A 22,215-nucleotide genomic window follows, 5' to 3' on the forward strand; every position below is an offset into this window, starting at 1 on the left:
CGGTTCAAGAAGGCAGCTCATCACCACCTTCTCAAGGGGCAACTAGGGACAGGCAATAAATGCTGGCAGATATCAGACATTTGAGTGTGACTTACCAGGCAGGTCCCTGACCCCTATCCAAACAGAGCAACAATAAGCCATACAAAACCAGAGCTTGTTGAAACACACCAGGGTGTAAGGCAGAGGAGTAATGTAACCTCCCAGAGACGCTAGAATCCTTTGAAGAGGTTTAAAAAACAATTAAAACCCAAACCCAACTTTGATCTGTCCAGTTCTGGGCTTCACTGAGAAGAGGCAGTGGATGGGTCAGCAGAAAGGTCAATACCTAACCTCTTCGTGCCAATTCTGAACAAGATGCCCAGGCCTCAGAAATCCAGGGAGGACAGAAGAAGCAAAATGGGTGACAGGAGAGGATAATAACAACAGGCACAATTACCAATGGTGTGACATTATGCCCTTGTGGTTACTGATCTCGTAATGTCCACTGCATGAGAGTGACACAGTCACTTTAAAAAGCAGTTCTGGCTCATGTTATGTTTTTATTTAAACTTTTAGCATTCAATAGTGAATATCAACTGTTAGCACTTTGCAATCAGTCCGTAAATTTAACCTAATTTAAAGCTAGTTCGGCTCCAAAAACCTCTCGTTCAGCTTGAAGGCCTCCTGACAAGATGAGCTGGTTGATCTGCATCTGCCTTGCTGACTACATACTACTGTCATGCTGAATCTCTGACTAACACTCCCGGTCAGCTCATGGGAATTTCCACCTCTAAGGCGATCGCTTATTGCAAGCGCATTCAGACAAGGCATCCTTTGTGGAACCTGCCCCCTGAGCTGCAGGGAGGCTAATGGATGAGTTTTGGCACAGGGCACAAATTCTTTGGGAGCTGCAACCAGTTTATCAATATCATCTGGATGTTAAAACATGGCAGCATCCGAAAGCACATTCACAATCCTGCTGAGATTAGGATGCTGGCCGATTTAAGATGTCAGTTGTATCTACTACCAATGTCGCCTCTCAATGTTTCGAGGAAGATTTTGCCTTTTTAGATCGTGCACTGCAGTTTCTCATGTTGGGGTGAGGGTACTGTATCTTTTAGCAGAGACATATGGAACAAGGGAGTGTAGGCAGGGACAAAATCTTTCCTTTTAAAGGATGTGATTATCTTTTTTTCTTGTTTTTGTTTTGTCCCTTTTATTCTTGGACAAATTTCTTTTTAAATCCAAGCATTGAAAGCTTCGATACATCTCTGGAAGGGACTGATTCGGAAGGGTGACTGTAACAATATAAAAGAGAATGTGTCCCTACGTACCTGACAGAAGGTGAAACGAGACCGGGTGATGGGCTATGTCTCTACAGAGTAATACCATGTGTGCTTTTATTCAGTGCATGAGTTATCTGAAGTCCCTGCCATAAGGCTGTGAATATTCTCTATTTAAATAAAAATATTTCAAATGGGACAAATAATATTGAGCAAAACCAGTTATGATGTTGTTGTTCATTCACAATTTTGTAATGTTTCTACAAGTTCAACTTTTTGAATTCTCAAAGGACATCCAATTGAGGGTTTATTGCTTTAAGCCACTCACCAGTGCAACTAGTATTACTCTAAACTGTTCAATAGGTTTAAGGTGAGGATTGTGTAGTCTCTCGTTTGTTAATTCTCCAATGGCCCTATTTTCCCTAAATTCAAAGGAGCACTTCTGTTTAGAGAAGACGCCAGTAGCTATATTGAGACTTTCAGCAGATTTGCTGACACATGCCATGCCTACACAGAGACTTTAACAAAGAAAAACATCACAGTGTATTTCATTGAAGTGTACGGGAAACACACGGCAAGTCCTGGTAGAAGAGATAAGGAGGGATGATTGAACATTTGGTCAAACAGGAAGGCGTGACACAGGTCCTAAAGGGGCATTGGGAGGGGTGTGGGCTGAGAGGCAGAAGGCTTTAATAAGGGAGTGCAGAGAGTGGAGAATAGATCACCAAAATGCATGTGCGTTTGGGAAAGAGATGGTAAAGGGTGGAAGGTGATCAAAAGATCAAAGTCAGACAAATTGAAAGTTTGAGGAGAAAGGGGCTCATTGTACGCTGGGAAAGGTTAAGGCTTAAGGAGAAAGGATTAGTAAGATTGACAGTGCAGAAGCCAGTGTAGTTTAGTGAGGAGGATATGATGCAAGATCGGAGACTAATAGCAGAGTTTTGGATAATCTAAAATTTCTGCATTAGCCAGGATAACATTCGAATGTTACTGTATTGTGGTCACACTAGTAAAAGTGTGCACTACAACACCAGTGGATTGTACTTACAAATAAATCTCGAGATGAGACTTGCCTTAACAAACTCTTATTCTCTCTTTGTAAAATATGATGGTCATTGGCAGACGCCCCCAGCTCCATTAACCTTGTACAGCTGTGGTAAATGTGATAAATATTAACCTAAATCTGAGTGGACTGAACATCATTAATTCTATTTAAACTGCTGCATCGTTTTTGTTGGATCCTAATTCATCACTACGAAGCAAAGTGTTTTTGTTCCCTGATGTGTCACCCTTTTGCCAATGTCAGCAGAAATAACATTACACAATCCCTATGTCGCTCATAGCCCACAAGCTCAGTTGAGGGACTGGAGATAACGAGAGGTGACCTAGAGCTTAAATTTTAAATGCAGCCCAACCTTCTGCAAAACATATTGACAAGTTATTGCTGCACATAAACAGACCATCTCCAATCCGAGCATTTGACGGTAACTATGACAACCCCAGCTCCCAGTCACCGAACCCTCTATCTTTCTCGTTGCTGTTGACTGACAGTAGGTAGCACGGGGGAACTGCAGGGCCCGAGGTGTGTGTTGATCTGTGGAGATAGAAAAGATTGACACTAAAGCCAAGGGTGCTCTTTAACTTGTGCTCTATAGATCTATAATGAATGGCAGAAATCATTTTGGATGCACTGAAGTAGGTAAAATGCCACAGTAACATGCACGAATTTGCACACAAGTTAGGATCTTAAAGCCTTAAGATGCTCTTCCAATCACCTTTATATCGAGAGTGAAATGGGTTGCTGCATGTACCTTCAATGTTGGTTGAGTTGCTGACATTTTATACAGACATCTTATTCAGACGTTTGGGTAAATAGGTGGAAATAAATTTGAAGGCTTTCACTATGTCATATGCCATTCATCGCACACGTCTCGATAATTTAGTGGCCCTTTTCAACAATCCGATTTTGACAAACATTTTTATTAAAATGAAAGATATTGTAAAGTACTTTGGGTTTCAGCTTACGTATACTGGTGTTATCGATGGAAGTTGCCTGATAACAATCTAATTGGTGCAGGAGATTGGGGAGTTTTAAGCACAAATTGCATTCAGTGTAGTTTGAGGTTTTATTGCTTTTTTTTTAAAAAAAGGCGTTACACTGGAAACAAGCCTTGTCTACAAAACTGGTTGCACACTCCGGGATACAATAATTCCCACTGAGGCGGATTCCCTAATCCCAGCTGTCCTTCAAGAAAGTTCCAGAAATTAAGCTGGAACATTTGGTTGCAAGGATGCATCTAGGTTCCTTTAGAAGGGTTTTGAATGTCTTTTTTTTTGTTTAAATGTGCAAAGGGGTTCAATACTGTCACCCTATCAAGGAGGTGATGGCATAGTGTTGTTATCTCTGGACAGTTAATCCATGGCAGGTGGTGAAATTTGAATCCAATTTGAAAGAATCTGGAATCAACGGTCTGATAATGACCATGAAATTCTGGTTCACTAATGTCATCCTATTGGGCCTGGCCCACATGTGACTCCAGACCCACAGCATTGTGGTTGACTCTAAACTGCCCTCTGGGCAATTAGGGATGGGCAATAAACACTGGCCCAGCCAATGACACCCTTAGCCCGTGAATGAATAAAAAATATTCTGGTTAACGAAATTTTTTTACATGTTTATAAAGCTTCTGTTTTGTGGTGATTGCCATTTTCAGCTGTATTAATCAAATCTTATAGAGTAACTGTTCTTACAATTCCAAATTTTGCTTTAAAACATATTATTTTAAAAGCACAGTTTTTAAAGTCTATCTGTTTGTGCTCATTCATGGCAGGAGTAGTGTTTGAGCCCTGAAAAATCTATATCAACGATCAGGATTTGGAGATCAATTGTATTTCCAAGTTGGCAAATGACACAAAAAGTTGATGGGAATGAGAATTGTGAGGAGGATGTGAAGAAGCTTCAGGGGGATTTAAATAGGCTGAGTAAGTCGAGGAAGAGCATGGCAGATGGACTATAATGTGGATTAATGTGAGGTAGTCCACTTTGATGGAAGGAAGAAAGATGCAGAGTTTTTTTTTAAATGATGAGAGATTGGAGAGTGTTGACCAAGTTGTCCTCCTTCATGAGTCCCTGAAAGCTAACATCAAGGTGCAGCAAAGCCATTCAGAAGTCACACGGTATGTTAGCCTCTATCGCAAGATGATTTGAGTACAGGAACAAAGATGTTCTGTGTCAGTTATACACTCATAGAGTCATAAAGATATACAGCATGGAAACAGACCCTTTGGTCCAACTTCTCCATGCCAACCAGTTATCCTATATAAATCTAGTTCCATTTTCCCACATTTGGCCCATATCCTTCTAAAACCCTACCTATTCATATACCCATCCAGATGCCTTTTAAATGTTGTAATTGTACCAGCCTCCACCACTTCCTCTGGCAGCTCATTCCATACATGCACCGCCCTCTGCATGAAAAAGTTGCCCCTTAGGTAAAAAAAACACATAATCAAAAAGAACCCACTCTGCTCACTATTGTAGATTTACCAAAAAAAGATACTAGCCACATAGCTGCTCCCCAGCTGTGATCTCCCCCTACAGTTTTCTCCAAGGTCAGCTGTGAATTTCGCTGCTTGTTTATTTTTCTTAGACAAGCTCTGTTGTCCAGAGGTACTTGAAATCAAACAGCAGAGGTAGTTCACTGGTGTAGGTTTCTTTCTCGGTTGATTCACTTCCCACCACATGTGCACTGCCTTTGTCTCCCTTCCTCCTGTTTTAAAGTGCCGTGGTTTTGATGTTTTCTTTCCCAAAGTTCCAAAACAATGCAACAGCTTTTAAAACAGTAATTACTGCTCTTAGAATTTGAGGAAATCAGCTTCAACACTGAAAATGCCTCAAAAAAGGAGTAGCCCTTACAGCCACAATTTTTACCCGTTCTCCATCATGGATTACCAGTTTTATGGAGCCTACAGTTTTGTGTACAGTTCTGATCCTCTTGCCCCAAGAAAGATACATTTCCAGAAAGGGAATACAGCAGAGAATAAATCAGACTGATTCCTGGGATGCTGGAACTGGCCTCCGATGAGAGACTGAGGAGATTGTGTCTGTATTCTCTGGAGTTTAGCAAAATGTAAGGTCATCTGATGGACACTTACAAAATTCTGAAAGGGATAGACAGAGCAGATACGGAAAAGATGTTTCTCCTGATTTGAGTCCAGAATAAAAGACACCCATTTAGGACTAAGATGAGGAGGAACCTCTTTGCTGAGAGGGTGGCGAATTTTTGGAATTTACACAGAGGACTGTGTAAACTCAGTCATTAAGAATATTCAAGACAGAGATTGATAGAATTTTAGTTACTAATGGCATTGAGGAATATGGAGATAGCTCAGGAACATGACATTGAGGTTGATGATGAACCATTATCTAGAATGGTGGAGCAGGCTTGAAGGGCTGAATGGCCACTGAAATATTAGTTGTGTTTTTCAGCATTTTCTTCTCATTTCTGTGGCCTAGTTACTGTCCTATATTGTTCCACCATGAAAGCGCATCTCCTGTACTCAGTGCTTTGGTTAAAAAGGGATTTGTGGAGGTGTACTCCAAGGTCCATATGTTCATAGAATCATCGAGTCCCTACAGTGTGGAAACAGGCCCTTCAGCCCAACAAGTTCACACCGACCCTCAGAGCATCCCACCCAGACCCATTCCCTTATAACCATCTAATCTACACACCCCTGAATACTACGGGCAATTTAGCATAGCCAATTCACCTAGCCTGCACATCTTTGGGCTGTGGGAGGAAACCAGAGCACCCAGAGGAAACCCACGCAGACACGGGGAAAACGTGCAAATTCCACACAGGCAGTCGCCCGAGGCTGAGTCCCTGGCGCTGTGAGGCAGCAGTGCTAACCACTGAGTCACCGTGCTGGCCCAAGAAGAAGCAAACTCTGCTGTTTCTGCCCGGTCTCAAACCGGGGACCTTTCGCATGTGAAATGAACATAATAACCACTACACTACAGAAACACCACTCACTACATTTCTCAGTAATTTACTATTTACTGTGACCGAAAGATCACGAGAGGTAGGAGCAGAAGTAGGCCATTCAGCCCATTGAATCTGCTCTGCAATTCAATGTGTTTGTGGCTCATCTTAATATCCTCGAACTCCACTTTCCTGTCTTTTCCCTATAACCATTGATTTCCTTTCTGATTTAAAATCTGCCTGACTCTCAGCCTTAAATATACTTAACCCAGCCTTGACAGCACTCTGCGGTATGGACTTCCATAGATTCACAACCCTCTAAGAGAAGAAATTTCTCCTCAACTCTGGTAAATATGTGACCGTTTACTCTGAGATTGTGACCTATTGTCCAATACTTCCCCACAAGAGAAAACAATACTTCCACATCTACTCTGTCAAGCCCTCTCAAAATCAGGTTCGAGAAGGTTGCTTCTCATTCTTCTAAACTCCAAACAGTACAGGCCCAACCTATTCAACCTCTTCCCCTAAGACAGTCCCTCCATAACTGGGATCAGCCTTGTGAACCTTCTTCAGGACTGCCTCCAACACCTCTACACCTTTCCCTAATTAAGGGGACCCAGAACTGTTCACAGTATTCCAGCAGTGGTATAACTAGTGCCTTGTGTATTTTTAACAAGACTTCCTCTTTTTATACTCCATTTCCTTTGAAATAATATTGAACACTCCATTGGCCTTGCCTATGACCTGCTGAACCTGGATGCAAGCTTTTTGCAATTTTGCACAAGGACCCCTAACATTTCTTTTGTGTGCTTTCCTTTATGCTGATATATACTACCTCCAACACCATGGGCGCTTATCCTGTCAACTAGCCTATTGTATCATACCTTATCTTCTGAAAAAGGCATATGGATAGGCAGATGAATAGGAAGGGTTTAGAGGGATATGAGTCAAATGCTGGCAAATTGGACTAGATTAATTTAGGGTATCGGGTCAGCATGGACAAGTTGCTCTGAAGGGTCTGTTGCTATGGTCTACAACTCTGACTTTATAAAACCAAAGAATAATACATCTACTGCTTCATTCTTCTGTCCCGTTTGTTACCTCCTCAAAGAGTTCTGGTAAATTTGTCAGGCAGGATTTGACCTTCAAGGTATGGGCAATAACATTTGGCCTGGCCAGTGATGTCCGTGCACCATGAATTAATATGAAGCCATGAGGACTCTGCCTGATCCCACTTCTAAATGTTCTGCTGTTACATCCTTTGTAATAGATTCTAACATTTTCCCAATAACAGATCTTAAACAGACTAGCCTATAGATTAACGTTTTTGTCTCCCCTTTCTCAAGTAAAGGTGTTATGTTGACAGTATTCCAATTCTCTGGGAATTTTCCAGAATCTAACAATTATTGGAAGATTACTACCACTACATCTACAAGCTTTGTAGCTACTTCCTTTAACGTTCTAAGGTACATCCCATCAGGTCCAGAGAACTATCAGTCTTTAGCCTCATTAGTTTGCCCAGTACTTTTTTTCCAATGATAATTGTTTTCTTTAAATCTCCACTCCTTCTTTTGCCCTTTGACTATTTAGTAATTTTGGAACGCTAGTGGTTTCTTCTGTGAAGACTCATGCAAAGTATTTATTCAACTCCCTTGCTTTTTCCTGGTTCCCCATTACATTTTCTCCAGCCTCGTTCTCTTAAGGGCCTGTGTTAATTTTGGCCTCTCTCTTTCTTTTTGTACATTTAAAAAACCTCTTACTGCTCCTCTTGATATGACTTACGAGTTTAACTTCAAAGCTTATCTTCTCCCTCTTTATATTTTCGTTGGTCATCTTTTTGTTAGTTTTTAAAACTTTCCTATTTCTCTGGCAGACGACTAATCTTTGCCACATTGTTTGTTTTTTTTCTTTCAATTTGATGCTTTCCTTAACTTCCCTGGTTAGCCATGATTTGTTAATCCCTTTCCTGGAATCATTCTTTCTCATTGGGATACCCACATCGATCATCTTGTTACCTCCTCAAAAAATTCGATCGGGCTTGCACGAGAACATAGGAAATAGGAGCAGGAGCAGGCCGTCTGGCCCGTTGAGCCTGCTGTACCATTCAATAAGATCACAGCCGATCTTTTCGTGGATTCAGCTCCACTTACCCTCCCGCTCACCATTACCCTTGATTCCTTTGCTGTTCAAAAAGCTATCTATCTTTGCTGTAAAAACATTCAACAAAGTAACCTCAGCTGCTTCACTAGGCAGGGAATTCCACAGATTCACAACCCTTTGGATGAAGAGGTTCCTCCTCAACTCAGTCCTATATCTGCTCCACTTTATTTTGAGGCTATGCCCCCTCGTTCTAGTGCAAAGTATTTATTCAACTCTCTTGCCATTTCCTAGTTCCCATTACTATTTCTCCAGCCTAGTTCTCTTAAAGGCCTATGTTAATTTTGGCCTCTCTCTTCCTTTTTAGGGTTAGACTGACATGAGCTTCTTTTTACAACTTCATCATTAGTCTTTGATTAATGTCCTGTCTTTGTGAAGATTTATCATGTCTTTGTGAGTTTTTTTCCCCCAATAATTTTTCCTTGCTCAGGATTATGTCGCCTACCTGTAATTAATCAATTTATCCCTTTTTAAACAGTGGTACAATATTCAATGTCCTCCAGCACAACACTTATAACCAAAGAGGAAAAGGATGGCCACAGCTTCTGCTTCCTCTCTTCCCCTTAGCACCCAAGGACATATTTAATCCACCTTCAAAAATGTTAAACCTTTAAATAATACCCCTCAACTCCCTTCACTACGTTAATTTCATTGACTATTTCCATTCTTGCTCCCAGATGACGGTGTCTGTATCGTCTGTTCTGTCGAAGGGAGAAATGATCAAAGGATATTGTCTGGGCTGAAGGAAGGTTTGTAGCTGAGTCCCCCACAGGTTGATATTGGGATACTTGCTTTTCCTGATAAATATTAATGATTGGGATCTTGGTGTGCAGGAGACAATCTCTAAGTTCGCACATGTCACAAAACTTGGAAGAATTGTAAACTGTGAGGAGGACAGATGATTTCAAAAAGTCATTGACAAGCTAGTGGAGTGAGGCAATCAGCTTTAATATGGACATGTGCCCTTCTGTACAAAGAATATTGAGAGACAATATAAAATAAAAGTCCAAGGTTGTGCAGGTTAGATGGATTGGTCATGCTAAATTGCCCATAGTGTCCAGGGATGTGCAGGCTCGGTGGGTTAGACATGGGAAATGCAGGGTTACAGGGATAAGGTGGGGGACAGGTCTGGTTGGGATGTTCTTCACAGGGCCGGTGTGGACTCATTGGGCTGAATGGCCTGCATCCACACTGTGGGGATTCTACGATTCTAAAGGGTCCCATTCTAAAGTGTGTGCAGGAGCAAAGAGACCTTGGTATATATGTGCATAAGTCATTAAAGATAGCAAAACAGGTTTAAAACAAAAAAATTATTAATAAAGCATACAGTATTCCAGGCCGGACATAGATTACAAGATCAGAGAGGTTATGCTAATTCTATAGAGGACACTGCTTAGACCTCAGCTGGAATGTTGTGTACAGTTCTAACACCATACATTGGGAAGGGTGTGAAAGTCTGTTAGAGGTTTACAAGCATAGTCCCAGGGATGAGGATGTTCAACTATGAGGAGAAGCTGTGATTGTTTTCTTTGGAACACATGAAGGCTGAGGGAAATTCTAGTAGAAGTTTCCAAAATCCTGAGGGGTCTGGACAGTGTAGATGGGAAAAAATATTCCTGCTCGTTAAGAGGATTGAGAACGAGCGAGCACGGTTTTAAAGTGTTTTGCAAAAGCAGCAAACACAAGGGTGGAGAAAAATGTTTTTCGCACAGTGAATGGTTAGGATTTGGATGCACTGTCTGGAAGTGTGGTGAAGGCAGGTTCACTTGAGGCATTCTATCTAAACAATCAATGTGCGGGGTTCCGGGGAATAAGCAGAAAGCCAGCGTGCTCAAAGACCCAGTGCAGGTACAATGGACTGCATGTCTCCAGCTGCTCTCCAATAAATCTGTGCTTCTGATAACAGTTGCAACAATTTGATAAAGACCCATTCCAACATTCTCCACGTCCAACACACGTTACCCCTATAGCCACTAACTTTCTTTTGTCATCTTCTTAATACAAATCCCTTGAATTTATTGGTCTCTTTTTGGGGGGGCTTAGACACCTAGACAAAACTGTTTCACTATCTGAGACTGAGCAGAGGAACTAAATTTGCAGCACCATTCTTAAAGTACATCAATGTGTAAATCCATCTTGGACCCTAACATTTTCCTACTTTTAATATGAAACAATGATTCCAACCATAGCAGTGTTAGGCTTGTGCTATTTTGGATGGTGCTGATTAATTCCTGGCAATTGTCTTTCTCTTTATTTTAAAGAGGAAGTATATGCCTTTTGGACAGATTGTCCCAGCACGGCTAGTGACTGTAAAACCTAATTCCAGCTGCCAAGCCTATTATTTTAATAGAGGCTTTTTCAGTATAGATACGGATAGCAAAACAGCTTCACAATTTGAGGAGGAAGCCCTACGCAAATTGTTTGGCAAATCCAGCTCTGTGCAGAGAAAGAGAGCACGAGTGAAGACAATATGTTGCAATTCCAGAGGAAGGCTGGAAAATCCCCCTCCAACCCCACACCACTTCAAGACTTGGAATTGAAAGTCTCCCATCAGATAGGTCCCAAATCAGCTCTGCCATCCTGAATTGAGAATGAGACTCTTTGAGTGCTACGTTTGTGTCTGTTTTTACAAGTATTCAGCATTCCTTCTGTTATGGATATGAGCTGAAGGTGCAGAACAGGACAGAAATCATTCCTCTGTATTCACAATATCTGTCTCCCCGATGCCTCCTTCTATGATTCACATCCTTTAGAAAATGAAAATTCTGACATCTGTCCAAAAAATACACATGTTTTGGGCTTGTGTTGTACTGAAGCATTAGACAGGGATGTTTTCCAATTCCAAAAAGCCCCATTTTGATAAATGGGGCCATCTTGTGGGCAAATTATTCACACCTCCATTGGTCTCTGCACAGTTCTACATCATCAATCTACACACAGTCCACTGCTGTTCTTAATTCACGGCTAATTCAGTTATCTGATAATTTATTAAACTTGTATTTTCCTGGGTTGCCTACTTAATCAAGTTACTGGATGATTCATCTTAGATTAACCCAAAATAAAAGGCTTTGAACAACCAAAGAAAAATAACTTAGCACACACTCTTTTAAGAGCAGAGTGTGCCAGCAATATCTTAAGTATGAAGCTGTCACTGATGGGGAGGCCTCAGGCATGCCCTTGGAGATCACATTTTCCTTCCTGGTTTCCTGTCGGTTGCAGAGGCCTGACAGGCCCAGGGCAAGGAGCTCCAATGTTGCCTAGGGCCAGGCGAAAGTGGCCTGCGTCAGTTGGACTCCAATCTTCTTCTGATGGTTTTCTGGCCGTCGACAAATGTGTAAACTGTAGGCCTGGACATCCCTCATAGGCCTTGTTGCATTGACCCTGTCCACAGATGGTCACAGAAAAGCAAGGGGGGGCTTCTGCATCTTCTGCTTTTTATTTTGTACTTATTGTTGACTCCCTTTGATTCAGCTGCCACTGACTCACACCAACCTTAGCACTATAACTTCCTTTTCACTCAGTCATAACCTCTTCAACTTTCCAAACACCTCCTTCAATGGGGCAATTTTGTTTCACGTTTGCCTTGAGGCAAATTGGAATGTCTTGGTGTAATGGCTCTGAAAGTGTTAATATTCATGTTACAATGGCCCCACTCATTCCACTGATGTCTCATTCAGTCTATGGGTGAAGAAGAGGGGATATGCACAAGCTTTTGGAAGAAGCAGATGTATCTGTACCTGTTCCCAAAGGTCACAGCAGTATTTACACCGGACTAAATGTATACGTAAATATTGCTGTTGAGCAATAAACTGTCTTGTTATTGAAATACTGTGTCTCCTCTATGGATGTTCCATAGTGACTTATCCTCTACCACTCATCACTAGGTAGGCCCCAGACAAAGTGAAGGTAATGGTGACAGTTAACTACCTGAAACAACTCTTAACCAGATACCACATACTGGCAGAGGTGCAACTATAGTGGATAGTATTACCAATAGATAAAACGTCAAAGAAAATACAGACGCTTCGGAAGAAGCCCCATAGCTTTTGCTAATTATTTTGATTTAAGAATAAACAAAATTCTTGAAAAGGTAAGATTTAACAGAAGAGGTCAGTTTCCGGAAGAATCGTAAACAATTTAGTTACGACCTCTATAAGATTAACGATGGAAGTGGAAATCGGAATTCATAAGAGACAGCATTTTTTGAGGTTGTTGTCTTGTTTGTCCAGCTGGTAGGTTAGTTTGATGATGTTTCGTCACCAATACTAAGTAACAGCACACCTCCGAGGAAGCGTTGTTGGTCTGTCCCGCTTGTTATTTATGTGGGTCTGGTCTGATGTGGTGGTTAGCCTCATTTCTGTTTTGCTTTGTAGTGGTTGGTAAATGGGGTCTAATTTCCACATGTTTGTTGATGGAGTTCCGGGTTGAGTACTAGGTCTCTAGGAATTCCCGTGCGTGTCTTTGGTTGGCTTGTCCTAGGATGGTTACGTTGTTCCAGTCGAAATGGTGGCCTTCTTTGACCGAGTGTGTGGAAACGAGTGATAGTTTGTCGCGTCTCTTGGCAGCTCGTGTACCCTGATAGCTAGTTTTCTCCCGGTCTGTCCAAAGTAGTGTTTGTGGCAGTCCTTACATGGAATTTTATGTATAACATTGGTCCTGTTAGTTGTGGGTATGGGATCCTTTGTTCTTGCCAGTAGTTGTTGTAGCATATCTGTGGGGTTTGTGTGCTACCACGATTCCTAGTGGTCGGTGTAGTCTGGTGGTCATCTCTGCTACGTTCTTGATGTATGGCAGGGTGACCAGTGTATCCAAGCGTGCTGTGTCTTCCTGTTATTGTCTGTTGAGTCAGTACCAGCAAACTACACTTTTTGGGTAGCCATTGTTTTTAAAGATGCCGTGGACAGCATTTTTGTTGGAATTCTTGATGCAACTTTGTCAGATTTCTTGCAGTCAAGGAAGATTTAACTTTGAAGGAAGCTATTCAAGTCGAGCTGGGAGCAAGAACTAAAAAGCCTCATAGATTCTGTGAGGAGGAGAACAACAATACCTAAACAGTGCAACAAACCCTTTCACTTTATAAGATACAGACAGTCTAAAGAGGCACATGAGAGGCAAACACCGAGATCAAAGCAAACACTTGATACTGAAAGCTAGTGTCAATGCTGTAGGACCGCAAGATCTTACGGTCAGAGACAATGTCCAGCCTCACTAAGGAATGCTATGTTTGTGAAACTGTCAGTCATTTCCAGAAAATGAGCAGAACTAATGCATATCAAAACAGTGGAAATATTGATAGTCACGCAAGCGAAGCTGTTTGCATAGCGGAATACTCGCTGCCATTGGAAAAGATACCTGCGTTTGATGAGAACCACCATTGAAGAAACTGCCGAAAGCCTTCCTTTGGGAACTAGTCAGTCCAGAAGAGAGAGAAGCTAGTTATCAATGGTCATCCTGTTAATTTTGTTCTTGATGCAGGAGCGAGGGAAACTGTCCTATCAGACAACAATTGTGGCTGAAGAAGCAGAGGTTACAGCTGACCAAGATAAGATTAGATGGTACAGATGGACTAACTGATAGAAGCGTGGGAAATCAGAGCAGTTACCCACTAATGCATCACATGCAAAAGAGTCGGAACTTTATGTGATGTTCACATTCAACCACCTTTGTCTTTGAGCTTGCACATATTTCTCTACCTCATCAGAGGATCGAGTGGAAACCCACAAACTTCCCAGAGAACAACTGGTTCAGAAGCCAACAGCTGTCTAATCCGGAGTCCAGAAGCAAACAGCTGTCTAAACACTGGTCCAGAATCAAACCATTGTTAACCAACCAGTTTGAGACAACCAGTAGAAGATTCCAATAAAAACAGAAGTAACTGGAGAAATTCAGCAGGTTTGGCAGTGGAGAGAAAGCACAGTGACCCAGTGACCCTTCTTCAGAAGTGGGAAATTCCAAAGGGCTTTCCAGACTCATGGCAGAACCCCAACAAAAGAAAGAATTGGTGAGATCACTTGTGTTGGCATATGAGAGCTGTTTAATGTCCTCAACATGGATGAGGTCAATGAGTTCAGAACTAACAGAAATGTTCAATCCTCTGTCTTCCTAAAGCGAACAGGCTATGTTTATGACAGAGAGAGAGGTTATTGCTCACTCAGCACTTTCACTATCACAGATGGGAATATGACAAAGCTTACTTCCCCGCAACCAGAATGGATGGCATCCTGCCCAAGTGAGGTAAACTGCACTGGCGAGTTAACCCAACCTTCAGAGATCCAGCACACCATCAGAAAGAAGCACTTCAGATATTACAAATGAGAAAGTGGTTGTCCGATCCAGAAATCCAGCGAAACCACAAGGAAGAAAGTCCCTTATTTTAAAGCAGTGGCTGTCTTCTAGGAAAGAAATTCCGGGATTGAGGATCCTCCAGAGAACCCAATGGAACAACGACAGCATCTATAAGGAACAACTTCCTCTGCGCAGGACATCCAAGAGATAAAAGATCCTCTAACTGAGAAATGACCCAGCGATCAGATCCAGGATCAACAATCCACCAGTGAGAAACCTACCATTCACCCTTCCTGGTTTAAACTCAGCATCCTTTGAGAAAGTGAATTCATAGAATCATCATAGAATCCCTGTAGTGTGGAAGCAGGCCATTCAGCCCATTGAGTCCACACCAACCTTAATATCCAGATTGCCTGCATTTATTAAGTCAAAGACTCGGGGGAGATGAAGTAGTGACAAATGCAATATAATGAATTATGGGGAAAAGGTTTTATGGGAAGGTGTCCTATAAAGTAGGGGGTTAATGTTCATGTTACAGTGGCTCCACAGTGAATGTTTTTTTCCCTCTGGCTTTCAGAGGGAGCAGATGTATCAATACCAGCTCCCGTAGGTCCTGGTCATTGTGACTGACTGTAGTTGTCTTTATTGCTAAGATGCAATAACTATTCTTATTTAGGAACAGTGCCTCTTCTGTAGATATTCAACAGTGGAGTGTCCTCTGCCACTAATCACTAATTAGGCCCCAGACAAAGGAGCAAAAACTAAAATTCCTGGAGAAACTCAGAAAGTTTGGCAGTGTCTGTGGACAGAAGAGTTAAACTTTCGAGTCCACTGACCCTTCTTCAGAACTGACAAAGACAAAGGCCAGGACAAAGGAGGTTTGGTGTCAGCAACCCACGTCAAATAATTCTTACCAAATAGAACATACTGGCAGTCCTGGCAAATATTACAAGGTACCAGCAGCGATCATCTCAGAATGTCATATTAGAAGGCACCTCTCGCATAATAAAACCTGTATGGCACGATCACTGATATCTGCACTCTCATGAATATCATTGTACCCTTAGGCCTTCTTTCCTGTCGATTAGTAACTATGTGTTGAGACGTTGCTTGACCCTAGTGGGATGTTGGGGTGGTTAGCCACGATTCTGCTCCTTCACAAAAGGCCAGCCTGTGTCTCATCCATAGAAGAGGTGCTCTCTACAACAGTCGTGCCTCAGGACTCGGCTTCCATGTGATCAGGGCTGCTTTAATTTCCTGGCACTTGGTATTACAGCAGCGACTTGTGCCTCTGAGAGGAGATCTGGGGAAAAGTACTGTAACAAGCCTCGGGTTCATGCAGCACACACTGGCACCAGAGAACAGCATTGAGCAGGAAGTGCACGTGCACAGAAGCGAGGAGTGAGATTTCAGGTCACCAAGCCGGCAACGACTTTTCTAGCAAAGTCCAAAGAAGTCTTTGGTTAGGGTGTCCTGAATGTGATTGGTGGCATGGTGGTTCCAGTTCGTTCTTTGTTGCTATGGCGGCAACATGGTGGCTGAAATGGCGGTTACTGAAATGGCGACGGCTTCAGTGTCAGCGACATGGTGAGTCTGGTCTGCCCCTCCGTGCTATGGCGGTGATGCAGTGGCTTTGGTGTTAGCTTTGGCGTTGACAGCATGGTAGGTCTGGTCCGGAAATCCTTGCTTTGGCGACGTCCCGAAGCCATTCCAGAAACCCAGGAGCTGCGGATGAACGAAAGCTGAACTTTGTCCTAACTTTGTCTCAATTATTTCTTTTTATAATTTCTGTCATTAAAATGGCGCCAAATTGTGGCAACTTATACACATCTCACTGTATTTTCATGAATACAAGTGACAATAAGTCGCTATTCTATTCTAAATCATTTGTATGTGATGGGTGATGGTTGGAGGCAGATGTGACAGGATGACTCATGCGCGAGGAGAAGCGGAATTTCTTCCACAATGCTGCACACAATTAATGATATCGAGATGCTTGGGAATAGAAATTCTACTTGTGCCACATATTTTGCTTCCAAACAATAAAGACACAGTCACTGGAGTTTGGTTGCAGCTAAGATACAGCAACAGAGATTAATTTGGAAAAGGCAGTGGCTAAGAGGCAAGTCTTGGATCTTCCCACATTTTTGGTCGAGAGCTTTAGAGATAAAAATGAACTGAAACTACAGCTTGTTATTGACCTTTAACCCTGGCCCGAAAGACTAACAGGCGAGAAATGGTGAGGGCTGGCATCTTTCTAACAAGCATCTGGTGAACGATGAGTTGTCCTTTTTTATTCTTATGTCACAACACACTTCTTAAAGTGAGTGTCCGACATGTTTAAGACATGCATAGGAAGTTTAATGGTGTTAGTAGCACACAGTTACAGATACGCATGAAGGAAAGATTGTTGCAGGGAGAATGTAGTTCTGTCCTTAAACAAAGCCTTAGGTCAAACAACCCTGTGTGGTAATGCCAAGGGCTTCCTTAGGCCGAACTAGATTTTCAAACCTGGTTCCCATTCTACCGTTGCAACAAATAGCACTTGCATTTACTGTTACCGACCAATGTTATTCACGAGGTTGTAATCAGGCAAACATGGGTGCCACAACAAAGAGGGAGAATATTCAGGGGTAATTAAACACTAGATCAAAGAGGTAGAAGGCTTTCATGGAATAAAGGGCAGTGGAGAAAGGTTTTGAGGTGTGAGTGGGGGGGCATGGTTTAAGATAGCGAATGTTGATCATGTACCAGACACCAAATAGTGTTCATAGTGGTGGGTGTAGGGTTACTTGGAGAACCATGTATAACTGTGATGCTTAAAATTTACTCTTTCAGTTGTATCTCCAAACAGCTGTGGGTGTTGGAGCAGTGAATACTAACAATATGGACCTTTACTGCATGAGGCATGTGACATCTTGGCTCCACCACTATTACATGTTTTATGATGGACAGAAATTGAATGCTTAACAAGTCATAATTGTAACTGGATATTACAACAACAATTACATGTATTAATATCATAACTTTAAAGTAGAAGAGAACTTGAGGTACCTCACAAAGAAACAAGTCCCACTCGCCTTTCATTTGTGCGCCCACAGACCTTATATTTGGTTCGTGGTCTAGCAGCGCTTCAATTTTCAAAACCATTCCTTATTTTTCACATTTCTCCATGGCCTCACCTCTCCCCACCTCTGTAGTCTCATTCAGTCACCAAATTTTTTGAGATATTTGTGCTTCTCTGTCTCTGATTTTAATGGTGCACCTTTTGGCGCTGTGTCTTCAGTTGCCTGAGCTCTAAGCTTTGGAACACTTTCCTTGTACCTCTCTGCTTCTTCACCACCCTCTCCTCTTTGAAGACACTCCTTAAAACGTACCTTATTTGACCCTGGTTTTGATTGCTTACTTTAATCCCCTAATCATTACCTTTCTCAACTCCTCCAATATCAGCTGCTTACCCCAATCCAATTCTGGATGAGTAAAAATGTCCTCCAATTGAATATTGGGAAGATTGGACCCATCACTTTCAGTCTACACTCTGAACTCTGTTTGTAGCTGCCGACCTCCTATTCATGTCATCTCTGAGACCACCCACTTGCACCTCCGTAACATCGGCCCACTTTACCCATCCCTCCTCTGCAGCTGAAAACCCTTCATTCCTGCCTTTGTGCTCTCCAATATTGACTGTTCCAGCATCCTCCTGACCAACCTCTCACCCTCTAAACTCCGTAAACTGGAGCTGACCCAAATCTCTGCTGCTGTCTGCCCTAACTCACAGGAGGTGCTGTTCACCAATCATTGCTCTGTACCCAAATTAAAAAAAAATCTCCATTTTCAAATTCCCATCGGTGTTTTTGCATCCCTTCATGATCACTCCCCTCCCTTTCCCTCTCAGTCCTTGAAGTATCATTGTTCATCTGATACTGGCCTCTTGATCACCCCTGATCTTCATCGCTTCAACATTAGGCTACACACCTTCGACTGCATTGACACTAATTTCAGGAATTTCATCCCTTCATTCTAGCTTTTTACCTCTCTCTCTTTCTTTAAGACACTCTGTAAAATCTAATACTTTCACCAGGCTGCTCATTCCTGATATTTCCACATGTTCCTCTGTGTTAAAGTTTGTTTTGATATTCCTTTGAAGCATTGATGCACAAATATCCGCACAGGAGGTCGGAGAACAGATGCCATAAGATGAGTCTAGTCCTCGGAGAGATTTGTAAACAAGGACGAGGGCTTTCTGAATCTGAATGTCAGCCAGAGGAAGTTACTGGGAATCAGCTGGAGGTTTGTAGTGAGTGGGATTTGTAACGGAGACAGACTGCAGAGTTTTTGGCTGTTTTGGGATGAACTCCTGGAGTGCAGTGAGGGAGGGCACTGGGTGTCCTCTGTTGAATGGTGAGGAATTAAGTGGGCAGAAGATGCAGGGAGCGAAAGCTGAGTCTTTTTTTATTGAGATGAGCTGCCTGATGAAAGCACGCGGAAAATGAGAGTTGCCAAGACGAGGCAGTTTTGCAAAGATTGAGATTTTTTTTAAATAACAAAAGCTCATTGTGTGGTGTTAAGGGTGATTTGTGGAAAAGACGAGACTAGGATTCTACTCAAACTGAAACTGGTACAAATATGAGAATTTACGGAACTCAAGCCTGCATCGTATGATCTATGGGCTCGAGTACAAAATGCAGTACTTTTATTCTGTAAATTAAGGAGATTTGCATTTTGTAACATGTTGTAATTATTTGTACACTTAAATGTTCATAATTGTAAACCTTGTTATTTTGTACTTTATTTTAATGAGCGTCTATAACTGTGTCATGAATTATGATTACTTAGTTATTTTATCATTTCCATTCTACGCCAGTCACTGGGGTGATCTTCATTAGACAAACCAAAATGAAATTGTATGAAAGCCTCTGAATTCCATGAGTGTTATGTTAAACTGGGCACAGTGCTTCCCATTTCTGATCTTAAAATCTTCTCTGTAAACAGGTGGTACTTTGGTAAACTTGGCCGCAAAGAGGCTGAGAGACAACTTCTGTCTGTTTGCAATCCGAGAGGAACCTTCCTCATTCGAGAAAGTGAAACCACCAAAGGTACGAGTTTCTGACCCATTACATTCTGCAGGAGTTAGTTTAGTTTGAAGCAGAGTTTCCTCTTCGATTTCAAAAGCAAGTGAACAAGGATCGCAACCTTATCTTTTACTGTCGTATGACTGCTTTCAGCACCTACCTGTATATTGTCGAGGACTGTATACTGTTTGCCTCATTAATGATAACTACACACATTTCGCACCCAAAACTTGATATAGTTTACTTAATTTTGTAAAATGTATTTAGCTGCTTCCTGACCACTGGCGCTAGAGTCATAGAGATGCACAGCATGGAAACAGACCCTTCAGTCCAACTTGTCCATGCCAACCAGATACCCGAAATAAATCCAGTCTCAATTGGTCCATATCCCTCTAAACCGTTCCTATTCATATAGCCATCCAGATGCCTTTTAAATGCTGTAATTGTACCATCCTCTACCACTTTCTCTGGCAGCTCATTCCATACATGCACCACCCTCTGCATGAAAAAGTTGCCCCTTAGGTCCCTTTTAAATCTTTCCCCTCTCACCTTAAACTCATGCCCTCTAGTTTTGGACTCCACTACCCTGGGAAAAAGACCTTGACTATTCATTCCTTTCAGGATTTTATAAACCTGTCCTTGTCTATTTACCCTATCCATGCCCCTTGTGATTTGATAAACCTCTATAAGGTCACCCCTCAGCCTCCACCACTCCAGAGAAAATAGCCCCATCTTATTCAGCCTCTCCGTATAGAACAAGCCCTCCAACCCTGGTAACATTCTTGTTAATCTTTTCTGAACCCTTTCAGGTTTCACAACATCCTTTTTATAGCAGGGAGACCAGAATTGTGCATAGTATTCCAAAAGGGGCCTAACCAATGTTCTGTAGAGCTGCAACATGACCTCCTAACTCCTGTTTTCAATGCACTGACCAATAAAGGCAAGCGTACCAAATGCCTTCTTCACTGTCCTGTCTCCCTGTGACTCCACTTACAAGGAACTATGAACCTGCACTCCAAGGTCCCTTTGTTCAGCAACACTCCCCAGGACCTTAGTATTAAGTCTCAAAGCCACGTAAATAAAACTTACATTCATCAAATGTCATTTGAACACACACAACTGCATTTTAGACCAATATAGGGCAAGCATGAAGGTGAGGCTCCCCCGCCCCGACCGCCCCAAATGCACCACCGGGTGACATTTTATACTGCCCACCTCCCCCCCCACCATCCACCTCCACCCCCCCAACACCCCCAACCTTGCACACAAAAGAATTGTGACCCTCTATTTGACCCCGTGCTCAGGGTCCCAGACTAGAAGGTACGATGCTGTTCAATGTGACTGATTCGTGAACTGCTGGACAATCATACTCTTGCCTTTTATTTGCTTCTATTCAAAAACACAAGGCCTATATATATATACAAAGATAGAAAAAAAAGGCAATATTAGTTTCTAGCTTTAACAAATCTATCAGGGAGAAGCAGGTCCTGGGTACTTTAACATTCCCCCTAGACCAGTCTTCACAATTGGCTCATTCCGTCATAATTCTAGACAAAAACAGAAATTGCTGGAGAAACTCAGCAGGTCTGGCAGGTGTCTGTGGACAGAAAGCAAAGTTAACGTTTTTTGTCCTATGACTGTTCATCAGAACTCTTCACTGGACTTGATACTGTGCTTTCTCCTCACGGACGTTGCCAGACCTGCTGAGTTTCTCCAGCAATTTCTGTTTTTGTTTCAGATCTTCAGCACCTGCAGTTCTTTGGTTTTATTTTACCCCACGCCTGAAGTCCTTTGTCAGTTTGAGCCGTCCATTCTCCACTTTACAGTGAACAGTGCTCTCCAAACCTCTCAGCCAGATACCCTTTCCCTCATTCCCAGATGCTTAAACCAAGACATAAACCACTGCAACATTATTGTTTTTAAACTCTTGTTTTTGTGGTTATTGTTCCTTTACGGTAGAATTGCAAAGTCGGAAAATGTCAATGTGTTCCCATCTGAAATTGCTGAGATTGTGTTGACCTGTCTGGGCCACTTCCCTTGTGCACTGGGGTTAAACTTCCTACAAGTTTCCTGCTTGCCCTAGCCTTGAACTCAGGTCCGTTTCCAGCTCCTTTCTGAGTTGCTCTTGTATCCTGTGTGAACTCATTTGGCCCGTATCACCCCCTTGCTTCATTTTTCACCCACCTCTGATTAAAGTGCTGACAACTCAGCCTTGCAGGCCCTCACTGCTGCTTTGTATTCCAGAAGGTTCTGTTGACAGATGTTACCATTCCCCACTCCTTCAAGCCTGTACCATTCTCCTCAGAAATAGAAGGAACAACCCCTGGCTCTCTCCTGACCAAGCCCACCTCCTCCCGATAGTATACTATCCATTAACTTGATGCCCACCAATCCCATCAGCTAGAAAATCAGGAAGCCACCCTTCCCATCACAATCCCCCAATCAGTTGTCCACAGT

At 42.4% G+C, this 22,215-nt stretch overlaps 1 protein-coding gene across 8 annotated transcripts in view; it reads left to right on the top strand.

Moving 5' to 3' along the window:
- Positions 1-22,215, top strand: part of LOC109912754 (tyrosine-protein kinase Fyn) — a 274,256-nt gene that overhangs the window by 204,320 nt on the left and 47,721 nt on the right. For all 8 annotated transcript variants that reach the window (XM_048597148.1, XM_048597146.1, XM_048597145.1 and 5 more), the window contains one exon: positions 19,679-19,782. In XM_048597148.1, the coding sequence (XP_048453105.1) occupies positions 19,679-19,782 (104 nt within the window). The remainder of the gene's footprint in view (positions 1-19,678; positions 19,783-22,215) is intronic.

This window comes from Rhincodon typus, chromosome 5, assembly GCF_021869965.1.
Source record: "Rhincodon typus isolate 14 chromosome 5, sRhiTyp1.1, whole genome shotgun sequence".
Lineage (NCBI taxonomy): Eukaryota > Metazoa > Chordata > Chondrichthyes > Orectolobiformes > Rhincodontidae > Rhincodon > Rhincodon typus.